Source organism: Ambystoma mexicanum, chromosome 5q (assembly GCF_040938575.1).
Source record: "Ambystoma mexicanum isolate Mex_15411 chromosome 5q, UKY_AmexF1_1, whole genome shotgun sequence".
NCBI classification, from domain to species: Eukaryota; Metazoa; Chordata; class Amphibia; order Caudata; family Ambystomatidae; genus Ambystoma; species Ambystoma mexicanum.
In genome coordinates, this window is record NC_090933.1 from 444,268,996 (window position 1) to 444,290,458 (window position 21,463).

Below are 21,463 nucleotides of genomic sequence, written 5' to 3' on the forward strand. Positions count from 1 at the left end.
CAGTCAAAGTTTCGAAATAATAGTTTCGAATGCCAAAAGTTGACACAAAAGTGCTGGAAATTTTTTTTTCAAATTTATTTATTTTATATTAAAGTTTTTTTGTTGTTATTTCGTATTGTAAAAGAAGTGTTTTTAAAAAAAAAAAAAAAAACACGGTGGTTTGGGGCGGGAAACCCCCCCCCCCACCCAAAAATTAAAATGAATTCTAAACTTTTTTTCGGCACTTTTGTGTCGGAACTATTGGTATTCGAAACTATGACTGTCGAAACTATAACTATAAACCGTGGAAAACCCTAATTTTAAAGAAACAAACTACATGTCCCAGAATCCGATAGGGACTGAGACGGGGAAGAGGAATGAAGAGGTATGTATATGTAGCAGTCAGGCAATTAGGCCTAACAGCCATGGCAGGAGTCAGGCTATTGAAACTAATGGCTCACACCTGAAGCCAATTGCCAAACCTGAGAGGCATAAAAGAGTGCAGCAGGAGAGGAAAGAAGGAACTAGCTGGAAAATGAGTTGGAAGGGTAGCAATAGTAGAAGTAGTAGAAGAGCACAAGGCTGGCAATTCACCAGGAAGTTTAAACACGGAACGGACGCCGGAACGTGGAGACAGATTTCACCTGCAAGTCTTCAGAGGGTCCTGTGTTCTCAAAACCTATATTGCCGTGGCTGTACCGAGGAAGACCTGCTGAGAGGTGAGTTTTCCCCAGCTTGCGCTGAGTTGCTGTGATTGCAGAGCCGTGACTGTGCTGAAGCCCGCAGCTCATAGCAGAAGGCAAGCTGAGTGACTAGGAATTGAATGAGACTCCCAATAAACATGGCTGGACCGCTGACACCCGTGCTGCAGAAGAGTGTGGGTCCCAAGTGTACCCAAAGCAGTAGTAGAAGTTGAAGTCGGTAATGCGAAGCAACCCGCAATCACAGTGTTCCTGGAGTCGGTGAGTGAGCTCGACATTCAGGTGCACTCAGTAAGCCTTGCCGGTGTGAAAAACCTGAGGGTATTCTTACTCTTAAACCCCCTGGATCCTCTTCTCAGGTGGCATGTCAAAGGCCATCACTCTTGGATGCCGACCCTGAGGGTGGAGAAGCGAGGGAGGATCACTTAGGTGGTGGGTCCTCAGTTTGGGAGTGGGGTACCTTCAGGCGAGACATGGTACCCCCCCCTTTCCCCAATTGTGACCAACCAAACCCTTCCCTGTCCTTTATGGGTTATTGTGAGGCCTCTTCCCTCACTTTACCCAATTCAACCTTTAAAAGTACTGGGACGAAGAAGGGGAGACTAACAGGACTGAACACTACACTTTAATTTTACCAATCAGGTACTGGTACGAGGAAGATGACTGCAGAGTATGGTGAGAGACAGGCATGTCCCCTTTATTGTAGTCAGGCAAACCTAATTAAGGATTTGCACCTGCAACCTATTGAAAGGTTGCAGGTGTTTAAAGAGAGAGTCAAAGCACACTGCAGCGAGAAGAAACAGGCCAGTAGCCCAGACAGGAAGCCTCCAAAACGAGGCGGCTACAGTAGGAGCTGCGGTGTCACAGAGGGACGACTTCCGCGTCCGTTCAGAGGCGGCAGAGCAATCAGTGTGTGCACAACAAGCCTTAATGTGCGAGCTGGACTTGCAGAAACTGGCTCGCCGACCGCCGAAGAAGACCGAAGCAGCAGGAGCCACTGATGAGCAACGACAGATACCGGTGAGGTTCAAGGCAAGGCACTGGCTGACGGGAGCGTTATTAGTAGGCTGCGGGTGAATGCATATGAATCACCAAAATGATCGGAAACCTGAAATTTAACAAAGTGAATGCATATTAAGAGTCGAAATGAACAGAAGCCTAAAATTGAACTTAATGAATATATTTTAAATACTAATCGGAATGGAAAGTTAGAATTAAATATACCAAATGCATACTGAATACCGAACCTAAGGAAAACTTGAAATCGAGCTTAACGAATGCTCAGTGAATACTGAACTGAATGAAACCTTGTAATTCAGCTTATGATCACGTTGAATAGTTCACAATTTCTATGGGCAAAGCAAGAGACAGCCAAAGAGAAGATTTCCTATGAAAGGCACATATAAGAAAGCGTGCAAGTGTGAAAGAGTGCCATAGAAAGGTGGAATATGGTCACAACCACTACAAAGTGAACTTTAAGAATAAATGCAGTACCGCAAGGCCAAGGCTGGCAAGTGGTGTGTGACACATTTTGGCAGAGCCCAGAGGCTAACCAGGAGAAGCCAGAAAAGTGTGTACCTGCAAGTAAAGCCAAGAGGCCAACAAAAGAGCAGTTAAGTGAAGACAACTGTACACATTGAAGCAGGTATAGAAGGACCTGTGTGGGCTGAAGAGCCAGGGGATCCTGGTTGTCCGACCGGTGATGGGTGGACCGTGTGGTCTGATAACTGCGCCTAGACCAGTTAAACCTGAACTATGAGAATCCAAAGACATTGTAAAATACAGTAAAGAAATGCACTGCAAAAACCTTTGAAATAAATGAGGAGGGTCAAGTGGACCTAGATTTGTGTTGAACTTTTGAAAGACTGAACCTGTGAGAAAAGTTGCTAATCTTGTGGAAGGGAACCCTGTGAACTACAAATTCTGTCTTGGGGGCGGAGCCTCAAGATCTCTGTGCTTTGAACTGTGTTACCTTGGAGTTGGGGAAGGGAACCCTGAGAATTATATGGAACTGTATTACCTGGAGTGTGAGAAGGTAATTTTGAGACTTTTGTTGGACTTTCTTGAACTTGGGGAAGGGGAGCTGAAGGAGAGCTGCGAGCTGGAAGAAGCTCAGAACACCATTTCTTTTATTATTGGCGTCCCTACACATTGTTTAGCTGCAGTTGTGAGGGCAAGTATAGGCTTTAGCCACAGTCAGACTTAAGTTGAACTCTTTGATTCAGACTTTCCTTAGTTTCATTCAGGTAGGGAAATCCCATTTTAGCATAGGGCAAGTTAGGCCTTCTACCTTCCTGACCTTTTTTTTTATATGAAGTGTTTTATTTTGAACTTTAAGTCTGTTGCCCTTGTCTTGCTTCAGGATGCCTTCACTCCAGTAACTGTAACCAGTTCTACAGTGACACACATATGCTTAAAAGCGAGCAGAAACAGTTTGTTGTTTTTGAATATATTTTTAATAATGTAAATGTAGCATGCGCACTAATGGTGAAAGCTGTAGTGTTCGCGTAGAAACATTATCTCCATCCTTAATTGAAGGAATGGTTGCTAAACCTTTCCAAAAACTAATGTTGACTTTCGCAAGAGTAACAAGTGAATGCATTATCAAAGGAAGGTCGCATGTGGGCAATTGTGTTTCCCAAAAGGAGTCTGAAATCATCTCTGTGATATTACGCAGGAATACAATCCATTACAACCCTTTAAGGTTACAAATCTATCTTAAAGAGTCATTGCTTGTGGCTAAATCTGTTTTCACTAATTTCAGAAGTTGTCATACTGACGAAGAGAACAAGCTTTTCCCAAGTCAAGAGGCGGCCCCTTTCCACAGTGAAACAAGTCCTATTCAGATTCATCCACCTGATCTTTGAGGTTGTTAAAGATCCAGTGTCCCCTGAAACAAGAGTGACATTGTTGCCTGAAGTGGGAAGAGTAGAAATACAGCTTCTGGGTAATTACTGGAACCAAGAAGGTGTAAATGAAGCCGGGGAAGGAAGTTGGGTGCTTGTAAAGAAAACAAAGAAAATAACCTTTAATGCTAAAGATTGCTGAAGTTAGGAAGAAGTCAGTCTTGGGGGAGCGACCGGTTAATCTTGTGACAGTGAGACTGATAGAGGCAAAGAGGTTGCCCTTTTAATGTAGCACAGAAAGGAAGAGTGCCTTGCCTACCTGTAGAGGTTGAAGTGTCTTGTCTATATATGCCTAATCACTTACAAATATAAAACTGAAGCAGAAGTACCTGAACTGTGGTGGTGTATAAAAACTGTCAGTGAATGTTACATTGAAGGGGTTTGGAGTAGTGGTAGTAGTATACTGTGGGGCAGAGGTGACTGTTCTCATAGCAACACTAATAGAAGGGAGGTTGTTGAGAAGGAAGCAGCAACCCCAAAGAGAAGCATCCTGACAATTATACCAAATGCACTGCAGAGGTTATAACCAATTATAATGTGCATAAATTGTTTACCTATTCTTTGAACTGTGACAAATAATCCTGGAAAGAAGATATCCAGGATTACCATTTGTGCGATTTGTGTTACTTGGCTGGAATTTTAAGGGGATCTTTTCAATCGAAACCACGCAGTTATTACCAGTGGAATTTTGTTTGATGAACTTTTGTTTTGATTTGCAACTTACAAGAACTTGTTCAAGACTTTTCTTTTCCTTTGAGCATTTGGGAAATTATCTTTGAAAACCGCAGGAAAGGGATTCTGTCAGGACAGGTGAAGGTCATCCAGATGTTTTTCAATCATTGTTTATTATTTCATGCGGTTTATTTGCTTTGAATGTTTTGTTGTTTAGTGTAAGGGCCAGTTAACCTATGTTAGAAGTTAGCCCCTTAGCCTTTAGACTATCCTGAGAGTAGGACAAGTGAGTATTTATTTGCAATGTTTTTCCTTAATAAAACCTCTATTCTTGAGAGAAATACAAGCAGTTATCAGCCTTGCAGTACTGACCCCTCACACTGGTGAGAACAAAACAAATTATCCACTGTAACGAATTCACACATCTCAGATAAAGGGGTAAGGAAGAGTGCGTTTGCTGTGCTTGCAAGGTCATTGATAGTTTGTCTGCTCAAAGTTATGGGCCACGGCGAAGATTTTAAATCCTGGCAGGGATATGGAAGAATAATAGAGCCCATACAATAGAATTTGGAATAGCAGAATGAGGCAGTTTATTACATTGCAAATTAAATACCAAAACTGTCAGCATGTCCTTTTAAACTTCACACAGCAACCTATCCTTGGCCCCCATATCACACATATATACCGTTTTTAAAGCTGACAAATGAACTTATCAGTACGAGAGTCCTAGGAAGATGCGGTCTCATACCTCAGAGAGCAAACTCTCCCTTGTTCCTCTTTTCTTCCTTGTGGCCACCTGACACCTTTCTCCAACACTTGGAATCCTGTACTCTTCCCTCGGTGCATAGTCCCATCATTATCTAAATGAACTTCAGCTTTGTTCAGGTCTGCACTGCTTCTCAGCATCAAGACCAGCACTTTCATTGTGCCAGCAGCCCTATTGGCTGCAGCCTCATAATATTGTTTGTTAGCGCTCTAGTCTATTCTATGATTAATTGTCCATGCTAAAGGGAAAGAATAAACACAAAATGAGGGAACGATTTCATACCTCACATACCCCAGATGCAGAAACAGAAGCAGAAAAGTATTAACATCAAAAAGACTAATGAGGGCTATATCCCAGACGCTGGAGGGAGAGCAAACTCTGAAAGGGACGAGGGGATATCTTGGCCCAGGAGAGCAACCAATGGCTGGTGAGCTACGAGAACAATCTGACAAAAACTAAGCAAGGTGGAAGAAAAACTTGCTAGTAGAGTGTGCAAAAAGGCTAAAAGGAGCATATTTGAGCTGGACATGTACCTTAAGGCAGGGAAAGCGTAATTGCAGACAAGAAGAGGTTATAACCCAGAGACTGTATGCAAGTAAGCGAATCACTGAGAAGACTAGCATTCACATAGATAGATCTGAGAGACACATTGAGTTAAACCATATTGACATATTTAGTACAGGTAACCTATATTGTTTGAGTTATTACCATAGCCCCTTATACTCACTCACCCTGTTACACTTAATAAAACTGTTGAACTTCACGGACTACTCCGGTGTGTATTGTTCATCCCTTGGCAAAATAAAAAAAGTACACTTTTCAAACCGACGGTCAGCAATGAATATTTTTACACTTTTACCTGATCATAGCCATAAGGCCTCTGTTGCTGTGGCTGTGGGGGTCCTGGTTGTGCTGGCCTGTATCCTGCATATTGCTGGCCTTGCCCTTGAGGGTAGTTGGGATACTGGGGACCTGGAGCACTCTGGGTAGGACCTGTAGAAACAAACGATATGCAAGTTTTGCTTACTTCTAAGTATGAAATACAAATGAAAGTTTATAAATTTAAATAGGCATGTAATCTCAAGTTAAAGTGAGGCATCTCTCAAGTCCATGACCATTACCTCTAGGTTCTCTGCACAGCCCATCCCATAGTTCGAATTCAGTACGCTAACAGAAGGTAACATTAACACTGCAGTGGCCAAGTGGGGTTAAAGTGTTAGAATTCGTAACAGAAAAACAGCCTAAATGGCAGTGAAAAACGAACGCTCTTACATTTGGTTCGACTCTTTGTAAAACTCTTCAAAATATTAACAACCAGAGAAAACGGAGATAAAACCAACAGATTAGACCGGAAAGTATCAACTAATGATGTGTCGCCGGAAGGATAGCTCAGGGGCAACAAGTCTATCTTGGAAACAAGACAAGGCAGAGCAACACAGGTTTGAATCCCCGTCCCGCACTTAGAGACTGGTCCGCGTGTTACTGCAAGACTTTTCGGCCTAACATTCGATCCTCTGAACAGTTTTGTTTCAGGAACTACAATGACAACATACACGGGTCATGAACATGGATGCAATACAATCACAACAAAAGCTAATTGGTTTAGAGGCCAGTAATGACATGGATATCCTATGGCAATTGTCTCTGTGATATTCTCCAATGAGTCAGACATGCAGAGTGTGTTTGCTTGACAATCTTGCTTGAGATTGCACATTAAAAAATGAACAGATCAATTAGTTGCAAAGCAATACAACTTTCAAACGTTGCAGCCTTGCAACGGTCTAGGAGCCTGCATCAATTTGTTTCATTACATAGGTACTTGGAACAGTCACTATGGTTCAATACCCCAAGGAGACAGACCCGGAATGACTTGTCAAGTAAATCATTACCATAGCAGCAGGCATATCAAGAGGCGACACAGCTGGATCTAAGTAGGGCATGTATCCCGGAGGAAGACATTGGGGTTAAAAAGCATGCGCTACTCTAAAGATATATCAGCAGCACCCGCATTTCTACTCATCTGTCGTAAATCCTCCTGCTCAATAGTAGCCCACCCCTATACTACTCTCAGCCATGTGGCATATGATGGAGGAAATTGAGGGGAGGTGGGAGGTTGTGGTGACACCCGGCAAAAAACTGATGACACACTGTAAAATAAACTTGTGTGCCCTTATATCATTTTTCCTTCTGGGAATGAGACTAACCGGTATACCTCTGGCCTAAGTAGTCATGTTCTTGCCCTGACGCTCTCAAGGTATCCAGCCATATCCCTCCAAAAGTTGGCAATTATTGGCCAAGACCAGACCAAAGAGGCTTCCACTCACGCTTACTTTTTGGGTACGTGCTCAGAAAGTTACCATCCAGTTTATGCTTTAAAGCTGCAGCTGTTTAAACGGCTATTATGGGAAACCTTGTTCACTTACCATGCTTATTATGCTCCATTTCATATGTTGCAATGATTAATTTGGGGAGACCACTATGTTATGTTATATTATGTTAAAGGTACTTATATAGCGCACCGTCACCAACAGAATTGGTCCCCAGGCGCTCTGGCGGATCTGTAAACGAGAAGATGGGATGGGTCAATAAGGTGAAGAGGGAGTAGGGATAGTGAGAGGAGTGGTATACTGTTGGCAGCTTCAACTCGGTAGACACCAGGTGCTGAGCTTTGGTGCGAGTATTGGATCGGTGTCAGTCCGTGTGTGCTGTTGGTGCGGCTTATATGTTGTTGCAGTGTGGTGAAGTGCGTGCAGCTTGTTATGCAAGAGATGGTTGTGTGAGTTTTTTGAGCGAGATAAGTATGCAGAGAGTTTGAGCTTATATCGGTTAGTGGGTTATATGAGATTTAGCATGCTAACATTCACAGTTCTGTCCAAGTGTAGCACTTGCTGACCTACATAATTCACAGGGGTGGACTGGCCTTTAGGGAACTCTGGAGATTTCCCGGTGGGCCTCTGCACCCTGGGCCTCTTTTCTGTGGTATTTCCAAATTTTCTCATAGGAAAAGCATTGGGCTTGCTGAAAATGTGTCATATAGGGCCACTTTGAACTTTATTTCCAGGGCCTCTTTCGGTCCCCAGTAATTATTTCCAGGGCCTCTTTTAGTTCCCAGTCCAGCCCTGATAATTCAGTCTAAGTGTGGCACTCGCCAACCTTCACAATATTATCTAGATACAGTGCAGGCTAATGTTCTCAATTCTAAGCGTGGCACATGCTAGCATTCAAGTTCCATCTAAGTGTGGCAGGTGGCAACATTCACAAACTAAAGTTGGGAGGGCATAAAATAGACATCAAAATCTGGCATCCCTCGGCCACCATCCTAAAAGGAGTGATTTAATATTTCAATGAACACTCAACATCTATTTATTCCCCAGCAAACTTGCCAATAGGCTATCAATTTCCTTGAACGTGAAGGCTGATCTTTGGACTGAGGCCCCATCAAAGACATAAAGAAGCCTTGGTAGCATTACCATTTTGCAAAGCCTCACACGCCCTTAAAGAGGGGGAAAATGTAATCCAGAAGGCTACTGAAAGGGGCAACACACCTTTTGCTGACATTGATCTAAGACACTGATGCATATGAATACCCAAACACTGGAATTTAGTTAGAGCTCACACGAGAGATAGCCTAGGAAGACATGCTAGACAAGAGGTGACCGGCGACCTAATAGGGAATAAACATGATTTATCCCAATTTAACCTCAACTCGGACTAGAGGCCAAGACTTTTATTGATTTCCAGCATGGCTGAGACGTCACGGAATGGCTCCCTGAGCATCAGGTCATCCGTATATAAGGACATGCTCTCGCTGCCCTCCCCCTCAGTGTTCCCTTAAGTTTTCTAGAGGCGGCATAACCAATGGAAATAGGCTAATACAGTCGTTGTGTGCCCCTTTCCACCTCCAGTCCTCCCAAAAAGACTATTCTTCTTAATCCTAGCAATATCTTTGGTTTACTACTTTATGAAGCGGCTAACGATGGAGTAAAACATCCATGACAGAGTACAAACAAAAGACAATCTAATGTAATCAATAGCTTCACCAGGATCATCCTCCAGTTTTCTAATCACACTCGGTCTCCTAATATTCCCTGTGATCCTGCGCTTGGATGAAGCCAGTCTAATCTGAATTCGTCAACTGAGGTCCGTAAGACCATACACCTTGCACAAAAACCTATTTCAGTTTTTTAGATTCCACATTTAAGAAGGGTCAAGACCTATACACCAAACATAACCTACAATCCTTCTCTGGTTTCACTTATACTGTAATAACAGCTTAGCTCAACTTTGGCAGTAGAAACCCTGCCTGCAGGGCCACCTGGTAAAAGAAAACTGAATTGTGGCACAGCAAAACAACAAGCTGCACATACATCTAAAACGGCACTCCATAATGGGAAACTCCAGCACCTCTCTGCTGCGATCTGCCATGTTGACAAGAGAAGGTGTGTTGATCCCCCAACCATATGATCACTATCAAACTCTACAGATTAAGAATAGAAGAATTTGTTTTAATGATCTAAAAGGTCCCATTAACCTCCCTCTGGTTGCATACTGTGGCTCCATTGGGGCCATCAATAGATCCGATGTATGCCTGCTATCTGAGGCAAAGCACAGCACACCAAATGCTGTAACAACTCCATCACAACCGCATGTTAAAGAGCTCCCTTTGCTGTTCCTCTCTGAAAGGGGAGATGTGCTATCTAAGCCCTAGAAAGTGTTCTCCAATCGAGTATGGAGAACCTACATCATCCCATGATTTCTTGCTAGACAGTTGACCCTTATAACTTTGAAACACCTCCCAATCCATGGATCTAGTATCCGAGCTTCACCCTTTCAACTCAAAATAATGTTTTATGTCTTCCCTAATATTGTCCCAGAAAGCCAACTCTCCCAGCGCTTCAAACCTTAAGTCTCTGTTGAGGAACTGCAGAATGAGACCTCTGACACTTAAGAGAGACCACCAGCAGCAAACAGTCACAATTAACACTTGCCAGGCAGCTTAGTTCACGGACAAATATGCAATCTAAGTGCGTGTGTGTGTAGTGAACGAGAGAAATATTTTATGTTCTCTCGATGGGGTGTTTCACCCTCCATATGTCTACCAAGCCCAGCTGGAGAGCCCTCTACAGTGCCTTGCTAGAAGGGCCCTTGGTGCGAATGATGGATTTAGCCCCATACAGCAACTGAGCCCAGAACAAAGAAACCCAGGTATCTAGCTCACTTAAAATCCACCATCTGAAAAAAGTAATATATATCCATAATACAAATTGTGTGACAATTAGTAGCTCCGAAAAACCAGCATTACACTACCATTCTCGTCTCGCTCCACATTCTTTACTTCCCAGTGTAATCATTTTTTCCGTCCAAATCAGCACTCATCTATTTTGAAAACAAGGTATTCTATATGTGTACTACCCCCCTCTTCTTATTTATTATGCCATCAAATATGCCTCCTCTAATAGGGCCAGCTATAATGCATTTCTTCACAAAAACAAGCCTACTCTGAAACCTTTCATAGTTATACAGGCGTTCAACATTCCAGGTTAGGTTTAAACCACCCATTCCACAGAAACAGACATCAGTGACTATCTGATAAAGCCTTCCCACCTCAAACGCGACCATACCCACCCCCGCCCAACTGATCCAGAATAACATTTCTCATTGTCACACACCAATGCCAAACTCTAAGCTAGCACATTAAGAGACCTACATATGTTTAGCAACCTACCCCAAAAATTGTGTCACAGTGAATTCAGGCAATCAGTGCACTATAAGAAAAGCAACTCTTGACCAACCTTCAATAGTGCACCTTAATTCAACTACCACATTCTACTCGTCCCAACCAGACTAAAGAACAAAACCTTTGCACCTAATACCTTAAAATGAAGTTTTAGTATAACCACGTTATAACTTTCAACAAATGCCACTACTGACAATCAGAATTTATCATTATTCAGAGAGATCCTCATCGATTCCTCCCGCCTCCCTGTCCAACTTGCTCCTCAGAGATTTCTGTATCTGGTGACTCCATGTCCGGAACATGTCTCAGTACTGTCAGCTGGAGTTGGTCTTCACAAGTTCCCCACTCCCGTGACATGTTGCAGAGTTTGATCTCCTCTATCAGACCTTGTCGCTTTAGCCAATCATGTGCATCTGCAGGAGTTGTGTTGATTTACGCACATAACATTGCTGAAAGGACCGTTTCACATCAGAGTTTTTAACATCCATAGTCTGGATAAAATCAGCAGTTTAGTTGTGCCAACGTTGATGTGAACCTTATGTCTCGGAAATAGGGGTTGGGCTCGTTCGCAATTAATGCCAAATGAATGCCTAGCTAGTGCTCTTGGAAGTGGCTGCCTCAGAGCACAATGTGCCATTTCTTTTTTTTTTTACAAACTTTTTTAGAAATGATCCAATGATACAGATCCAGAACATACATTGTTACACATACAGTTCCTTATCTCTGCTATCAGTTCTTGCACTGACCGGCTTCGTTGCTCATGTACACATAACTTGTATATATAACTCCACCTAAACCCCCCTCATTCCTTTTTAACACTCTGATTGAAGGTTGCGATAAAACACCTTCCTCTGCTAGTACACTTTCATTGTTCTTATCAAGCGGATCCCCCAGTCTCGGGCCAGGTTGGCGGTCAGCGAATAGAAATGTTACAAAGCAATTGGCTTGAAGTACATTTTCTCCCGGTCTACCATAAACTCATGAAAGGCCAGCCAGGTAGCCAAAAACTTTTGGTAAGATCCATATGCCAGAGCAGTCACCTTTTCCATAGCTATCACTACCCATAACCTCACCCACCACATGGCTACCATCTGCCTTTGCTCATTCTTCCATCCCGTGCTAGAGTTATCCTGGCATATGGGTAATGAGGGAGGCGCTGCATCTTGTGGTAGTCAATTCCTTAATGTGGCTTAAAATATCTTTCCAGTATGCCTCCGCTACAGGACAAGCCCACCACATGTGTATCAGGTCCCCAGGCTGTCCACAGCCCTGCCAACATGTAGAGGGGTAGTCCAGGTTAATGGAGTGCATGCATTGTGGTGTCAAATACCACCTCAAACACAATTTATATGCTGCTTCTTTAATTGAGATGCACTTCGAGCTTGTCATTGCCCGCTGCCAAATTTGACCCCACAAGTCCTCCAAAATAGGTTCTCCAAAATCTTGCTCCCATTTTAATATGTATGGTAGGGCTTCTTCCGGGTCCGACCCGTCTATCAGTCGATAAAGCCTCTACACCACTTTTACAATTACCCCTTCTTTTACTGTGAGTTCCAGCCCAACTGTGTTTCTATTAGCCCCCTCTTTTACTTTTGTGTTTGAGATACAGTGCTCGTCTTCAGGTATCAAACTTGTTTTTACATTCTTCGAACGTCAAGGGATTCCCTTATGCATAAAAATCCCCCAAGAGCAGGGGTTGCCCAGCCCCCAGTGTGCCCAGAAATTGGATTGCATTCCCGTCGTAAAGTCTGGATTATAAACCATTGGTGTAAGGGGACCACCTCCCAATTTTATTTAATTTCCTCATAACGCTTTGTCCCAATACCAGAGAGTGGCTTTTGTTGTTTCTAACAGCGTGCCCCCCTTTCCCTGTGTTTTGGAGGCAAACAGCCTAAGCTCTCTAGGGGGATTTTCGTTGCATCTCCTAAATTTGACCACCGATTCAGGCTCTGCCGGGGAGCGCATTGGGCATCAGGGCCACCTGTGCCGCCAGTATCTGCGAAAGTCTGGGACTCCCAGTCCTCCAAGAACCTAGGGTCGCACAACACCTTTCTAGGAATCCTGGGCTTCTTCCCCGTCCCAATTAAGTACATAATTTCAGGTTTTTGTTCGCTAGGTTTGGAATCTGAATTGGAAGTGCGCCCACCACATATAAGAACCTTCGTAGCAGGGACATCTTTGTGGCCGTAATCTGTGCAAACCAAGACCACTCCTGCATGTTTCATCGTTTGAGGTCCTCGATCAGAGCTTTTAATAGTCCCGTGATATTAGACCCATATAACCTCTCATATGTAGGTATCAGGTTCACCCCCAGTTGTTCCATAGTTTTCAGTTACCATTTTAATGGATAGCTCTCCCCCCCAATCCCGTACCTCCTCTGCGTCTTCCGTGATATTAAGCACTTTGGATTTAGCATAGTTAACATTAAACCCTGAAGCCCTTGCACATCTATTCAGCAATGTGATGACCCTTGGGAGAGACTGTGCATTGTACTTTAGGAACACAAAAACATCATCCGCATATAAGGCAACTTTTTGTGTGCCACTGATTATAGTGGATACCACTTGAACCCTTTGGTTCACCCGGAAGGCCTGCGCCAACGGCACCATGGCAACCATTAATGGGAATAATGGGCACCCCTGGCGGGTCCCCTTGTGTATAAGCATGCTGTCTGTGAGCTGCCCGTTAACCAATAGTCTAGTAGTCGTGTTACCATAATTGGCTAAAACCATGTGAGTGAATTTCTGCCCCCACACACTTTTCCAGCGTCAGCTGTAGGAAGTTCCAGTTTCGGCTGTCGAAAGCCCTTGTGGCATCCAAGTCCAACACAGACATGCGTTGTCCTGTCTTTCGGTCCCATTCGATAACATTTATGGCTCTTCAGATATTAAGTCTAGGGAGGATAGCTCAGAGGAAGAGTGCTCGCCTTGGAAGCAAGACGACACGGAGCAACACAGGTTCGATCCCAGGGTCTGCGCTTAGAAACCTCTGGGTATTAAGCATGTTATAAATAACCTATCATATCATAGATCATATTATCGTATGTGTGGTGTCCCTTTACGAATTCAGCCTGGTCCGGGTAAACAATCCCCAGTAGAACACCGGCCAACCTCTCTGCCAATATCTTTGTGTACAGTTTTGCATCTCCATTAAGTAATGAGATGGGGCGATAGCTTACACATTCTGTCGGGTCCTTACCCGGTTTTAACAGTAGCTCTGGTGGAGGTGCCCATATCCCCAGCGATTCCCCGTGTCCCTTATGTGGTTAAAACATTTTATCAGGGGGCCCAGCAATATGGTCCTGAACGTCTTATAGTAGGCATTTCCGAACCCATCAGAGCTCAGAGATTTGTTCCCCTTCAAGGAGCTTATGGCACACCCCACCTCTTCTTACGTTATTGCGGCTTCAAGCAACTGGCTGTCCGCCTCTGATAACTGTGGCAGGTCCACCTTTCCCAAAAATTCCCTCTGCGCCTCCCTCTCCAAGTTCTCTTCCGCCAAGTTATGTGTGAAATATGAAGGTTCCATGTGTTAATATCCCTGCAAAAATATGGCCATATTCTTGCAGCAATATTGACCCATGGACCCTGCTGGGGACACCCCCGCACCCCCTGTATTATTTATCCCGCTCCCACAAATTTTCCCGCGCAAAAATATCATCTATGGCGAGACAAATGGCCATATGTACAGTGATATTTTTGGTGGGGATATTTTGTAGGGATACCAAATATGAATGCATAGTTTCTGCTATTTCCGCCTCTGCTTTTCAATTCACCCCAGAGAGTTTAAGTGGACTAATATAATGTTTGGACTTTTCTTTCCGCAGCTGGCCACTACAAACCCAATCTGCCATTTCAAATGCAACGAAGGAGAGATTGTTAGCCACAATTACAGTACGAGCAGACAGACGGGAGCTGGAAGAGCTCTTTCACTCTTCTCCCTTGTGCAAGCCCAGTATCCAAACATTTCATCTGAAAGAGTAGCCTTCAGCTAGTTTCTCCAAAATCGTGGTCCTACCCAGCAACTCAGCATATGCATAGCTTTAACAGCACCATTTAGATCCCAAAACATGGTCTATCATGGTTATTCTTTCAGCAACCTGCTAGAGCTTGTGCTGAATCCACCATAGGCCCACCTACACCTTACCCATCTTCTGCTCCAGCACTGTCCATGGTTCAATATTTCCTTACGCATGTCGAAATATTGTTTTAGTGCATCCCGTGTGGGGGTCTTCTGATGTCTGTTCTTTTTTACTGGCATCAGCTGCATATGTCTGGCCAGGTTGGCCTGTGCAGTCCATCTTCCCCCTCCAATCATCCTGGCCTTTATCACTGCCAAAAGCAGGAAAAGGGAGAGCCCAAGCCTATCACATTAGCCTAGCACCAGAAGCAGCCTCAGTTGCATCTTGTGCAGTTGTGCTCAAGGCAGCACAATGTCTTTCCGCACCTAGGAAGTGAAGTGTGGGGGAGAGTTAACAGGAGCTGGGAAGGAAGAGACTGCAGATCCAGCCATGGTTGCACCCCCAAGTCCGGCCAGCTACGATGGCCCAACATATCTCCTCACCTTTTAGGATGTTACCCTGCCCCCAACAGTCATCTCAGCATCACTACCTTAAGCATTAGTGAGGGGCACTTACTGTATTCCCCTCAGGGCTGGGCACCTCCTCAAGTGGTCCCCAACTGCCCCCTTAATTAGGGTAATGGGTGGAAAGAACCGGAAGTGGTCCTTCGGTTTCATTTCTACAACCCACCCAACTTCCAAATCATTGTGGTACCGTAGCCTCCTCAGCCTGGAATGCATCCCATTCCAAACCTGGCATCTGGGGCCCCAACACTGATCTCATACCCACCTAAAGTCTCAATGTCCTTACATTTAATGGAGATCCTAGTTCCAATGCTCTTGCATCACCGTTCTAAAGAGTTCCTCACATCAGACAATCACTGCAAGGATTCTTCTCGTCATGCCACTTGCAGCCATTAACATATCCGGGTGTAAATATACATGCTCCCTCATGTTGAGCATACAGTATAGTGTATCTGAGCATTATCAACCTTGTTCTGAGCATCACAGGAGGATCATTTGAATGACACACTGGAAGTTAAGTGCCATTAAGGTCACCTGCAAGTAACCAACAAACTGCCAGCTTCCCCCTTTTTCTAGTGCACCGCTCCCTGTGCCCCCTTATCCTCCTTCTCCATGCCGCGCCTTCAAATGGAGGGATTTCTGGGAGACACTTTTTAAAAAAAACAAATGGTACAGTCCTGGACCCTCAGCATGGGTACCGTCCAAGAGACTCTTCAAATAAACACAAGAGAATGTTTAATGAGGCCCAATCAGTTGTTAAATCATTGGTGAAGGCCAAGCTTTACTTCGGAGGGTCGAGCTGGTGTCCCTCTCTGTAGCCTCTTCAAGAATACCTGGTTGGTCTTGTCTCAATCAATAACATGGTGTCGTATTGCTAGGTGTGAGAGGGTCAGTAACGTGCACTTGTCACGAGGGGATAGGAACCTCTCAGTCTGCAGTGGCCTACCAGGGTGGAAGTCAGAGCCAGTCCTAACCCAGAGGAGGACAGTGGAAGGTGAGAAGGCCCCAAGTGCCTGTTCATACATGAGCAGTTTCCGTTTGCACCCCCCCCATGCCTCGTTACAAATGGTCACTGGGCCCTCTTTGTTCTAGAGCCAGAGTTAACACCACAGCGAGAGGGCCAACAGAGATAGCACAACCCATCAGTGCCCCAAGACATCTGCCTTTTAGCGCAGGACTGGCAAAGCAAGAGAGAGCGGAAGACTCAGTAGATAAATTACTTTCCTCCTGACATGCCACATGCTGCTCTCCAGTGATGGCGTGAACAGTAGCGACATCCCAACAAACACTCTAGACAACCAGTGTGTATAGGCACGTTATAAATGCCATATCATATCAGGGAGTCAAACCAGGATTTCAACGAGTCTGTGCAACACGAACGTGGACACTGTACAACGCAGAACGCCACTGAAAAAGGGGTACCCCACTATTTAAAAGACTTTCTGTATGTAACACCTCCCATCGGGGAAGACTGAGCCAGATTAGCCAGGATCAGACAACCAGCCAGAGAAGGTGGAGGAGGATAATGTTTGGGTGAGGTCAAAAGGGGAGGTAGTAGACCAAAAGACCATCAGGAGGAAGGATGGTGGACAAGAGTGTGCCAGCGAATTATAGAAAAGGTGAGGTATAGGGAGGTAAATGCTACATTGCGAGTGTGCGTGTGACACTGGTGAGTAAGATTATTAAAAGGCGTGTAGGGAGTAGATGTGAGTAAAAGGTGTGTGATGGGGAAGGCGAGTAGTCGTGTGGCGGAGGGGGGAGTTACATCGAAGAGATGAGGTGGCAGTAGAATGAGTGACAGATATCGGACGGACAAAGGAGAATGACGCAAGGAGTGGAAGGAGTGAATTTGTATTCAGTTGTGAGTAGGAGAGTAGAGAGGACATATAAATACAGTACAACCAGGGAAAGGAACATCAAGGTGTGAGAGGAATGAGAAAGTCGGGTAGAGCGAAAGGCACATCCCCAGATCCTCTGGTATCTACTATTTGTTATTGCAGGGCAAGCTTAGACAGTCCTGCAGGGTGTCAATTGCCTTTAGGTTGTCCCAGTCTGCCAACCTAGAATGGGAGGTAGGTGTGAATATTCTCTAGATACAAACATGGGGCGTTAGGGACGCCTGGGTTAGGGTTGAAAATGTTATTTTCAGAGAGAGGGGGAGAGAGCGAGAGCGAGAGCGAGAAGAGAGAGCGAGAGGGAGAAGAGAGTGCGAGAGCGAGAGGGAGAAGAGAGTGCGAGAGCGAGAGGGAGAAGAGAGTGCGAGAGCGAGAGGGAGAAGAGAGTGCGAGAGCGAGAGGGAGAAGAGAGTGCGAGAGCGAGAGGGAGAAGAGAACAGAGAGCGAGAGGGAGAAGAGAACAGAGAGCGAGAGGGAGAAGAGAACAGAGAGCGAGAGGGAGAAGAGAACAGAGAGCGAGAGGGAGAAGAGAACAGAGAGCGAGAGGGAGAAGGGAACAGAGAGCGAGAGGGAGAAGGGAACAGAGAGCGAGAGGGGGAACAGAGTGCGAGAGGGGGAACAGAGTGCGAGAGGGGGAACAGAGTGCGAGAGGGGGAACAGAGTGCGAGAGGGGGAACAGAGTGCGAGAGGGGGAACAGAGTGCGAGAGGGAGAACAGAGTGCGAGAGGGAGAACAGAGTGCGAGAGGGAGAACAGAGTGCGAGAGGGAGAACAGAGTGCGAGAGGGAGAACAGAGTGCGAGAGGGGAACAGAGTGCGAGAGGGAGAACAGAGTGCGAGAGGGGAACAGAGTGCGAGAGGGGAACAGAGTGCGAGAGGGGAACAGAGTGCGAGAGGGGAACAGAGTGCGAGAGGGGAACAGAGTGCGAGAGGGGAACAGAGTGCGAGAGGGGAACAGAGTGCGAGAGGGGAACAGAGTGCGAGAGGGGAACAGAGTGCGAGAGGGGAACAGAGTGCGAGAGGGGAACAGAGTGCGAGAGGGGAACAGAGTGCGAGAGGGGAACAGAGTGCGAGAGGGGAACAGAGTGCGAGAGGGGAACAGAGTGCGAGAGGGGAACAGAGTGCGAGAGGGGAACAGAGTGCGAGAGGGGAACAGAGTGCGAGAGGGGAACAGAGTGCGAGAGGGGAACAGAGTGCGAGAGGGGAACAGAGTGCGAGAGGGGAACAGAGTGCGAGAGGGGAACAGAGTGCGAGAGGGGAAGAGAGTGCGAGAGGGGAAGAGAGTGCGAGAGGGGAAGAGAGTGCGAGAGGGGAAGAGAGTGCGAGAGGGGAAGAGAGTGCGAGAGGGGAAGAGAGTGCGAGAGGGGAAGAGAGTGCGAGAGGGGAAGAGAGTGCGAGAGGGGAAGAGAGTGCGAGAGGGGAAGAGAGTGCGAGAGGGGAAGAGAGTGCGAGAGGGGAAGAGAGAGCGAGAGGGGAAGAGAGAGCGAGAGGGGAAGAGAGAGCAAGAGGGGAAGAGAGCAAGAGGGGAAGAGAGCAAGAGGGGAAGAGAGAGCAAGAGGGGAAGAGAGAGCAAGAGGGGAAGAGAGAGCAAGAGGGGAAGAGAGAGCAAGAGGGGAAGAGAGAGCAAGAGGGGAAGAGAGCAAGAGGGGAAGAGAGCAAGAGGGGAAGAGAGCAAGAGGGGAAGAGAGCAAGAGGGGAAGAGAGAGCAAGAGGGGAAGAGAGAGCAAGAGGGGAAGAGAGAGCAAGAGGGGAAGAGAGAGCAAGAGGGGAAGAGAGAGCAAGAGGGGAAGAGAGAGCGAGAGGAGAAGGGAGAGCGAGAGGAGAAGGGAGAGAAGAGAGCGAGAGGAGAAGAGCGAGAGGAGAAGAGCGAGAGAGAGCGAGAGGAGAAGAGCGAGAGAGAGAGAGAGAGAGCGAGAGAGCAAGAGCGCGCTAGCGCCCTGTTAAATGAACTACCCTTGAAGCCTGGGAGTTAGAGCCATCTGTACTAGGATAAAAACTGCAGTCACCACCACAGCCTGCGACTTCCACCACAGACCTGTAGCATGGCGACCGATTACCAGAACCGGCACCACGCAAAGTTTCACAGCCACAGCCTGGGATAATTCTCAGTGCGGTGCCCTTTCGTGAGGAGTGGATGGCACCATATGCCGCTATGGTCTGGTGCTACTTGTTTAAATGTGACGCCACATGAGGAAGGAAAAGCGCCACACACTTCGCTGCCGGGGCCAATTCGAATGCACGTGGTGCTCCCCGGCGGGCAGAGGGCCGGTCACCCTCCTCAATTCTGGGGGCTGCGGTTCGAGGTAAGGTCTTTACAGACACCCCAATGCAACATCCAATGGGCTGCTCCTGGCATGGGAGACCCAGTTGTAAGGACTTAGCCTGGACCGACTGCTGTTGCTGAGCTGGGCTGCTCCTGGCATACACGCCTGGGTTGAAAGGACTCAAGGACCACTCTGCCCCACCCCATGCCATCATGACAACCTGAGGGCCACTCTTGGCATATGCATCCATGGCCAGTAGTAAGACGGACATGGACCTCTCCAGGCAGCATGTCGCAATTAAGGACCCACTGTTATATCTTTTATAAAGTGCACTTTATAGACTTTGCATATTTTAAAGTACTTGTTTTAATATGTTTTAAATGCAGCTGCTAGGAAAGGGTTAGTGGGGTTTTAATCTTTGTGTTCTTATCCTTTTGAATGAAAACCAAGAATTGCTGATGTACTGAAGCAGCTTTGTCTCTTGCAAAGCCAGTAGATTGTATAAGAAACAACATACTACTAAAAGAACCGTACGCCAGTACTCCAACTGTTAGACATTCCTTGGGTCACCTTGTCTATATATATTATCAAAGTGTCCTGAGCAGTGTTTTCCATCTGTAGGGGGTTGGTGTCCTTTCTTTGCTTCCTGCATTTCCAACCTTCCATTCCGACCAACACCTTTTTGAATGAGTCACAATCCAGTGTGATATACGCACCTTGGTAGAGGGAACACAGCACGTGACAGACAGGAGATGGGATAGTTAAGGGTGCTTTATATATAATACATTACTCACCATAATCTTATTTCGGGTACTTGTATCTGCTTAGAATCACATGCTCTGCATAGTTTGACATCTAGTGGAAGTCGCAGAATATTACAAGATTTGTTTTCGAAACTCGAAAACGTATGTCGACAGGGCGTGTTAGTAATATTATCTGATCCTTCACGCGTCGAGGTCCCTTAGATTGATTGTTTCTGACATCACATTGCATGAAGTGTAGCATGAGTACAGATGTGATAAAGCAGAAAACAATGATAATCCAGAAAACATCTATGCACCTTCTACTCCTTAAGGGGGGAAGGGTGGGCGCATATGAATCCAAGCAGATACAAGCACCAGAAATACGATTAAAGTGAGTAATGTATCCCTTCTGGAGATTGTGGATCGGCTTAGATCACACAGATCTACCAGGTCGAATGCGGCTGATAGATCTAGGAGTAAAAGAATGGATGTGTCTTTGTCTTTGCGCTCATCTAGTTGGTTTTTTAGATCAAGGAGGGCCGTGTCGGTCTGAATCCAGATTGTCCAGTAGGTTATTAATCTGCAGGTAAGATTGGATCTGTAGATAGGCAACTTTAAGATTTTAAGGTGGAACGGAACTGTCGTTATGGGTCGTAGTTCGTTGGGACATTAGGGTCCAAGTTTTTTTTTTTTTAGGAGGGGTAGTATCCAGGCATCTTTGAGGTTGGCGGCCACACAGCATGATTTGAAGGAGGAGTTGACAAAAGGAGGTGACGAAAGGAGCTAGTTCTTGTGCAGCTTTGATAATAGGTGCTGGACAGGTGTCGCCAAGACAGCGAGAGGGTTTAAGAGATGTAATGATATTCTTCGCTTCTACAATGGCGATAGCTCTGAAGTTAAATTGGGTGTGTGGTTTAGTTTGGTTGACGGCCAGTTCCTGTAGGATAGCTTCTTGAGTGGAGAGCACAATCTTGTGAAGGGAGGATCTTTTGGCAGAGATTTTGTCTTGTAACATGGTAATTTTATTGCATAAGGCATTTTGAATGTTAGTGCACCACATGTTATCTTTGGTGCAGGAGTCTATGGGTGTGATATGGGATTCTAATTCTCTGAGGATGGTGAAGATTTCCCTGGTGTTAGAATTTGCTTTTTTAATTCTGTCATTAAAGGTCTCTTCTTGCCTGAATGATTTGTTTCTTGTAGTTATTGGTGAGGGTA

At 45.7% G+C, this 21,463-nt stretch overlaps 1 protein-coding gene across 2 annotated transcripts in view; it reads right to left on the reverse strand.

Moving 5' to 3' along the window:
- Window positions 1-21,463, reverse strand: part of SS18 (SS18 subunit of BAF chromatin remodeling complex) — an 844,462-nt gene that overhangs the window by 101,102 nt on the left and 721,897 nt on the right. For both annotated transcript variants that reach the window (XM_069620936.1, XM_069620935.1), the window contains one exon: window positions 5,884-6,017. In XM_069620936.1, the coding sequence (XP_069477037.1) occupies window positions 5,884-6,017 (134 nt within the window). The remainder of the gene's footprint in view (window positions 1-5,883; window positions 6,018-21,463) is intronic.